The sequence below is a fragment of the Lipotes vexillifer genome, unplaced genomic scaffold (genome assembly GCF_000442215.2).
Source record: "Lipotes vexillifer unplaced genomic scaffold, Lipotes_vexillifer_v1.1 scaffold1691, whole genome shotgun sequence".
In the NCBI taxonomy this organism is placed as follows: Eukaryota; Metazoa; Chordata; class Mammalia; order Artiodactyla; family Lipotidae; genus Lipotes; species Lipotes vexillifer.
In genome coordinates this window covers 94,301-102,437 of record NW_006789046.1, presented here as the reverse complement: position 1 = coordinate 102,437, position 8,137 = coordinate 94,301, and the positions used below count along the sequence as shown (strand labels likewise).

General features: G+C 50.5%; 1 protein-coding gene across 1 annotated transcript; it reads left to right on the top strand.

Annotated features, from left to right (window-relative positions):
• The first annotated feature begins 3,527 nt into the window (after window positions 1-3,527).
• On the top strand, window positions 3,528-4,106 carry TEX19 (testis expressed 19). Its single transcript, XM_007462378.1, has one exon. It carries the CDS (start codon window positions 3,528-3,530, stop codon window positions 4,104-4,106), a length of 579 nt encoding a protein of 192 aa, XP_007462440.1.
• Window positions 4,107-8,137: the final 4,031 nt, after the last annotated feature.

Genomic DNA, 8,137 nt, shown 5'->3' with positions numbered 1-8,137 from the left:
TCCTTGGTGGAGTCAAAGCCTGACAACCCTGGGCATTGAGAAGGGAATGGGAGAATCTCTCTCCAAATGATCACGTTTTACGTTGAGTTTCCTCTCTGAATACAAATACAGAGACCTGAGCCAAAGTCAGTCCTCTGCTCTGGGTGCTCGGGCCAGAGGTGGTGATAAAGGGACGTATAGAGGACAGACTAATGCTGGGGAGGCAATGGCTTGCCGGGCTCAGCAGACAAGTGAGAAGTCACCAGGAGGGTCACTGCTATTTGTTAGTGTCCCAGCCCTGGGAGGGGACAGAGAGGGGGCACCTCGTGTCCCTGCAGGTCACAGAATGTCCCTCCACCTCCAAGTCCACAGCTCTTCCAAACCACCCGAGGCAGCCACCTGTCCCTCACAGTCCCTGCCTGGCAGGCGAGGGCCAGGGGCCCCACAGCTCCAGCCTCTAGCCAGTCACAGCACAGAGCTTTCCTTCCTTAAGACCATGGGAGAGCAAGTGCGCGTCTGCACATGTACATGTGTATATGTGTACATGTATACAAAGATATAAATATTTGATAGTGTATGTATGTATAGAAAATAACGTGTAATATATAATATATGCAATAATGTACATATATATAAAATAATGTAATCAAGAGGGCGACATCCATCACCTTGTCACTTTTGTTGGTTAGAAGCAACTCACATTTTCCCCTCCAATCATGAGGAGGGCATGACTGCCTGGGGGTCATCTCAGGGTGTCTGCCACATACTGTGACGTGGGATTTTTCGAACTCCTAAGACAATTTTAACATGCAGCAAAACTGGGGAACCACTGATCCAAGGAACTTTACTGTCATCTAATTCCAGAGTCAGGTGGTCTTCTCCTGCAGACCCAGATGCTGACCAGGAGCCTAGATGCAAACTTGTTCACTTGGGAATACTCGTCAGATGTCCTTGGGGAGATGTGGCAGATGCAGTTGGATGCACTGGTTGGAAATTTGCAAGGAAGGACTGAATGATGTGATTAATTTAGCAAATTATTTTAAAAGCCATCTACAGGTGTCCCCCACTATCCAAGTAGAGCCTACTTATGAAATCTTTCATAAACCGAAATGGCATAAAGCAATTAAACAATCACCTTTTTCGTAAAAGCAAAAATCCTCTTGGGATTTCTTTTGGCTAGCGAAAACAGGTATTAATGTAGGTCTTTCATAAAAAAGAAGTGGCGTAAAGAGAACTTTTGAAAAGTGAGGGATACCTGTACCTATTCTCTTGTATTACATTTTTTTTTTTTTTACAAAAGCAACTTACACTTAAATTAAAAATTAAGAAGCAAAAGAAACAAAAAAATGTGAAAGAATAATATGAAGATATAAGAAACTAACATTGTGGTCTTGGAGAAGTGAAGATGCTCTTTACAAAGACCAAAAAAATATTTTCTCAAAAAAGAGATTGATACATTTGACCATACCTACAGACTGAATGAAAAGTTGAACCACAAAAGTGTAAAATGTGGTTAAAATGTATTTTCAAAAAAGTGAAAGAGGCTTAAAGACTCATTTAAAGAGCCTTTATTTTAAAAGTGAGAAGAGGGCTTCGCTGGTGGCTCAGTGGTTGAGAGTCCACCTGCTGATGCAGGGGACACGGGTTTGTGCCCCGGTCCGGGAAGACCCCACATGCTGCGGAGCGGCTGGGCCCGTGAGCCATGGCCGCTGAGCCTGCGCCTCCGGAGCCTGTGCTCCGCAACGGGAGAAGCCACAACAGTGAGAGGCCGGCGTACCGCAAAAAACCAAAAAAAAAACAAAAAATAAAAGTGAGAAGAGCCAAAGAGACAGAAATGTGCTTAAAATGTAAATAATTGGCAATCGATCAGTTTCTGAAATTCATAAAGAAACTTTAACCAAGAGGTACAAAGAAGGAATCTATTATAATCACAGAAGGCTAGGACCCTTGACCAAGCAGGTCACCCAGGGCACCCAGGGATAGAACAATGACCATAAGAGACGTTTGCCCACAGAATTTCAGAAACCTGCAGATTGAAAGACGGATGGAAACAGTCTTCTCAGCCCTCAGAGGAGCAAATATCACAGGCACAATCACCCTGCTAACAGTGTTGGGGAAACTGCCCTGCCCTCCATGGGGGCTGCACAGGCTCTCCGGGGCGGGGCGGGGTTGAGGGGGGAGGGGAGGAGAGGAATGACTCAGCAGTTTCATTTCCTGGTGAGCTGAGGCTCATGGGAGATATGCAGATGAGCCCAGAGCACCATGGGAAATGGCCCTTTATATACCCAGGTGGGCGGTGTCCCCTCCTTTCCCCCCAGGTACCCACGGGAGGGAGGCACTCGGCCAGGAGAGAGCCCCTCGGACTGAGGAGAGGGTCTGGGGCCTGCGGGCTGCTGGAGTGTGGGGCTTGGAGGCTGAAGAGTTCACGTGGTCCAGCGTGGCCTCAGGCCAGACGGGCTAGCTCAGGTAGGGGTGGTTCTGTCAGGCTCCTTCAGGTTCTGTCAGATTCTGTTAGATTTGGTCAGGCTTTGACTGGTTCTGACAGATTCTCTCAGGTTCTGTGAGGATCCCTCAGGTTCTGTCAGGTTCTGACAGCTCTCTCAGGTTCCGTAAGGTTCTGACACGTTCCCTCAGGTTCCATTAGTTTCTGACAGGTTCAGTAAGGTTCCGTCAAGTTATCGCAAGTACACTCAGGTTCTGTCAGATTCTCACTGGTTCCCTCAGGTTCAATCAGGTTCTGACAGCTTCCCTTACGTTCTGACAGATTCTCTCAGGTTCTGACAGCTTCCCTCAGTTTATGGCAGTTTCTCTCAGGTTCTGTCATGTTCTGACAGTTTTCTTCAGGTTCCCAGGTTCAGTCAGGTTCCAACAGCTTCTCTCAGATTCAGTCAGTTTCTGTCAGCTTCTGTCAAATTCAGTCAGATTTGGTCAGGTTCTGTCAGATTCGGTCAGATTTGTTCAGGTTCTGACAGCTTGCATCAGTTTCTGACAGTTTCCCTCAGGTTCAGTCAGGTTCCCTCAGGTTGTGACAGGTTGCCTCAGTTTCCTTCGGTTCCATCCGGCAAGGCGGACTGGGTTTTGGGATCCCTGAGGTGGGAGGGCAGGGAGTCGGATGGGGGAGAGGCAGTGTGGCCCACTGGCCCCAGATCAGCTAAACTGAGCAGAAGCAGAGCGAAAGGGCCGGGTCTGACCCCAAAGGTCCTTGCACCCAACTTGTTCCTGCATGACCTGCTCCCACCTGCCTGCTGGGGGGCCTTAACCTCACTGCTTTCCTTTGCAGTTCCCAGAGGACAGAACACTTGCATCAGCTGAAGATAATTCCAGAAGCTTGTCCCTCCCAACCTCTGCAGGTCCCTGTTGGATTAGGACCCAATTCATCTCCCCCGCCAAATCCCCACACAGGAAACACCTTTGTCGTCCTCCTGATCCTCCCCGTTCTCTTCCTCGTTCTCACGCCCCCTCCTCCCTGCCCCCCAGCATTTCACTGTGCCCCCTACCTGTGGGCCAGACCTCCTAAGATCCCAGCAAGTCCTGTAGGCGGCGTGGCCATGTGCCCCCCAGTCAGCATGCGGTATGAGGCGGAGGGCATGTCCTACCTGCACATGTCCTGGATGTATCAGCTTCAACATGGCAGCCAGCTAAGGATCTGCTTCGCTTGCTTCAAGGCTGCCTTTCTGGACCTTAGACAGTTGCTGGAGTTGGAAGACTGGGAAGATGAAGATTGGGACCCTGAGCTGATGGACCACACTGAGGCAGGGTCTGAGCAGGAGGCATCCCCGGGGATGGGACCAAGCTGGGGGCAAGGCCAAGGGCAGCCTGCACAGGGTGGGTCTGTGGACTGGGGGTCGGGCACCCTGGCATCAGGCCCCGTGGAGTCAGAAGAGGTGGACCTGGACGATCACTTTGTGCCCACTGAGCTGGAGCCTCAGGATGCCACACCCCTGGGCCTGGGTGCTGAGGATGCTGACTGGACCCAAAGCCTTCCCTGGAGATTTGGGGGACTCCCTACCTGCTCACACTGGCCAAGCCCCTCTCCTCCATGGCAGGAGTTTTTCAAAGTGGACCTGCCCCCGGCGGGAGCCCATGGTATTGGAGCTGGGCATCACCCGGGCCACGGACCCTGTTGAGGCCAAGGCCTCATTACTGGACCTGCAGGTCTTTATGGTGGGCTGCTATGATGCCATCTACCTCTGGAAGATGAAGCCAGGATGGGCCCTGAGGACCCCAGACCAGTGTTGGAAACTGCTGCTGGAGCCTGATGAGGTGAGGGTGGTGAGACTCCAAGATGCACCCCGGAAGCAGGACCTGCACCGGTGGAGGCTAAGCATCCTGGAATCCTCTCCTCCAGGGCAGAATGAAGAGCTGGTCCCTGCGGACTCAGCCCTACTTAAAAGGCGATTCACCATCCTCTCTTATTCACCCTGGACCAAGAGGGAGGCAGAGGAGGGGGACTCGGCCTCTAGGCCACAGTCCTCCACCCAAGGATGGGATCCCAGCACCAGTGGGCCCAGAGGGCCTGGGGAGAGCCTGGCTGTCATGGGAGCCTCAGCCCTGGGGGAGCTTTCATGTTTCCAGACCCTCAGCCCAGGGCCCCTGAACTGAGGCCCAAGTGGTCACGATTGTCCTGGCTTCCCCAGGACACCAGAAGCTGGGAAGGACTGACCCCTCCACAACAGCCAGGGTTGTTATTAGCAATTAGCAAAGGTTGGAGACTTAGGCCTGGGGAAGAAGAATGGTGAGTGGCCCAGAGACTGAGAAATGGGACCCACCACAGCCTAAGGGGGAGCAACACAAATGCCCATATTGGGGAGGGAAGTTTTTACCTGTCAACTGTCGTGGAGTTAGGGACATGACACTGACAAGGATGTGCTGGTGTGAACAACTGCTGTGGAGTGTGGCGTGGAGAGCAGGGTGCAGTGCCGTGCCCCAACCCTGCCCTGGACTTGTGGAGAGATGTTATGGGTGAGATACACGCTCCCAGGCACACTCAGGAGTCTGGGGTGACAGGATCACCAGACGGTCTCTGGGGCTCCACAGGACCCTGTCAGCAGCACTGGACACTCTAGTCTGTGGCGGGAGAAGACCTGGTTTCAAATGTTGGCCATTTAACGCATTTGACAGTTTAGTTCCCGTTTCTTTGTTTTTTAAATTAAATAATGCAATAAGCGTTTTGTATCAAGCCCCTGTGCTGACTATCCTCAACTAGTCCCTGTGGATTGGCCTCATTGTCTCAGTGTCTGGGTGGAGTCACTGTTGCATGTTTAAATCCCCTGGGAGCAGGGAACAGAGGGGGAAGCAGCACAGGCCAGATGAGGGTTCTGGTCAGTTTTTCGGCTCATGGTGTTCACAGGTATTTATCACATTATAAAGAACAATACATACACACATGCCTAAAATAAGAAAGGGAATGCTTTGAACTACAATGAGAGTGTGTCATCAAATACAGATTTTAATGAATCTAAATCTGCCCTTGATATTAAAAAAAACCAAAACAATTCGAGGCAGAACCATGTGCAAAGATTGCTAATAATGTTCATGACACCAGGGGTAGGGGGCAGTATGCATCTGCCTACCCATTCTCTGCACAGACTCACTGGAGAAGGAAGCTCTGGAGGTCTTGTCACCAGGGTGCTATGGGCCAGGAAAAAGCTCTTAATTGGCAGCTTCTCTTTCTTATAAACGACCAATCTGGAGGTTGCTACAATCCTCCGTTGCGGGTCTCAGCTGGCATAGCCTCCAATGATTCAAGGATGGGCTGTATCCCTTTCAGTGAAAGATGCAGATCTAAGGGTCCACTCTGGGGGTGTGGGGGTGAGGAGGTGCTGCTGTGTTAGGTATTAACAGTAGCAGTGAGATCCTTTCATCGAACTTTGGGGGCAGTCTTTTTCTCTCGTATCCTTCAGAAGTAAGTCTCCAGGTCTTAAATCATGAAGACTTCCGATGCTAATTAGGTAGAAGGCATTAATGCAGCAGCCATTCGAAACACTTCAACACGATCTCATAATTCTGTGGGCATTTATCGACTTGGAATCTGTATTTGAACGTGCACCTGGCTCTTCTTCCAAATAAACTAAGCACGGTCTTGCCTTCGTTCCCTCCTCTCTCTGTCCCTCCAGGTTAAACAGTCCGTTTATTCATCACTCCAACAAACCCTTGTTTTGGGCAGACTCTTTTTTTAATGACCCACCTGCTTTGCAGTATTGTGGGATGCGGAGGTCAGGAGGAGGCAGCCCTGCAGCACGATCCAAGCAAGAGCTCCAGCTCTTTGCCCAGAGGCTACAGCTGGTTCCTCAGCTCTTCTCTGAAAATGGGGGGAAAACATCAACTCACAAGGTTATGGTGAAGATGAAATAAGATCCAATGTATCCTAAAAAAATTAAACATAATTACCATACGACCCAGTGATTCTATTCCTAGCTATATACCCAAATAATTTAAAAACTTACACACACATGCTCAGAGCAGCATTATTCACAATAGCCAAAAGGTGGAAACAACCCAAAAGTCCATCAACTGACGAACGGGTAAACAAACTGTGATCTAGCCATACAAAGGGGTATTATTCAACCATAAAAAGGAGTGAAGTTCTGATGCTGCAAGGTGGATAAATCTTGAAAACTGTGATAAGTAAATGAAGCCTGTCACAAAAGACCATATATCGCATGATTTCATTTATATGAAATGTCCGGAATAGGCAAATCCATAGAGACAGTAGCAGATGAGTGGTTGACAGAGACTGAGGGAAAGGGGGAGGGGGAAATAATTGCTTAATGGATGTAGGGTCTCCTTCTGAGGTAATGAAAATGTTCTGGAACTAGACAGAGGCAATAACTTGCACAATTTTATGAATGCACTACATGCCACTGAATAGTTGATTTTATGTTATGTGAATTTCACCTCAATTAAAAAAAATCAAATGTAAAAGTTGTAGCGCATTGGCCCAGAGTAGGGATAACTGTCCGTTCTCTTTCCAGAGGACCTGTGAAGAACAGACTCCAGTGTCTTCCCAGCCCCCACCCCCTGGCAATGACGTTCCAATGCGAATTAATTCACTCTTACCATTAAAACAGCTGCAGTGGCTTCCCTGGTGGCACAGTGGTTAAGAATCCACCTGCCAGGGCTTCCCTGGTGGCGCAGTGGTTGAGAGTCCGCCTGCCAATGCAGGGGACACAGGTTCGTGACCCGGTCCGGGAAGATCCCACATGCCACGGAGTGGCTGGGCCCGTGATCCTTGGCCGCTGAGCCTGCACATCTGGAGCCTGTGCTCCACAACGGGAGAGGCCACAACAGTGAGAGGCCTGTGTACCGCAAAAAAAAAAAAAAAAAAAGAGATAAAGGAAGAAATATGATCCATAAAAGGAACAGGAAATTGTAAATCAAAATAGCAGCACTAGTCACCATCACCAAAAGGGGAAAACAACCCAAGAGTCCATCACAGATGAAGGGATTAAATAAATGTGGTGTGTAAACGACGGAATAGTATTCAGCCTTGAAAAGGAAGGAAGCTCTGACACTCGCTACAACATGGAGGAACCTCTTAGACATCATGGTAAGTGAAAGAAGCCAGACACTAAACAACAAAAACTGTATGATCCCACTCACAGGAGGTGGTTTCCTAGAGTAGTCAAGTAAAAAATGGAGACAGGAGAAGAGTGGTTGTTAGGGCTTTTGCGGGGTGGGGTGCAGAGTTGTTTAATGGGGACAGTTTCTGTTTGGGTTGATAAAAGGTTTTGGAAGTAGTGACGAGTGCACATTATGAATGTCATTAATGCCACTGGGTCGCGGCCCCGCTTCGGTGTCTCAGAACCACCACCCCCCCCTCACTGTGTCCCCACCAGGTGCACAGGAGGGTCCAGGGCTTTACTGACAACCGCTCAGCGCCTGGGAAACTGAGGAGTGGGGTGCAGAGGGCGAAGGGAAGCAGAGACGCCCCGCACAAGGGCTGCAACCTGCCTGGACTCGGCTTCACCCCACGGCCGAGGAGTGACCTTCCCCCTTCCCTGCGCGCCCCCCCCCGCCCCCGCGCCGGCCGCCCTCCCCCGCCCCGCGCCCCCCCAGCCCCCCCCGCGCACCCCCGCCCCCCCCCCCCCCCCCTGCCGATGCAGGGGACACGGGTTCGTGCCCCGGTCTGGGAGGATCCCACGTGCCGCGTGAGCCA

Excerpts from the sequence above, each read along its gene's own strand:
- TEX19 (XM_007462378.1), top strand. The coding sequence starts at position 3,528 with ATGTGCCCCCCAGTCAGCATGCGGTATGAGGCGGAGGGCATGTCCTAC.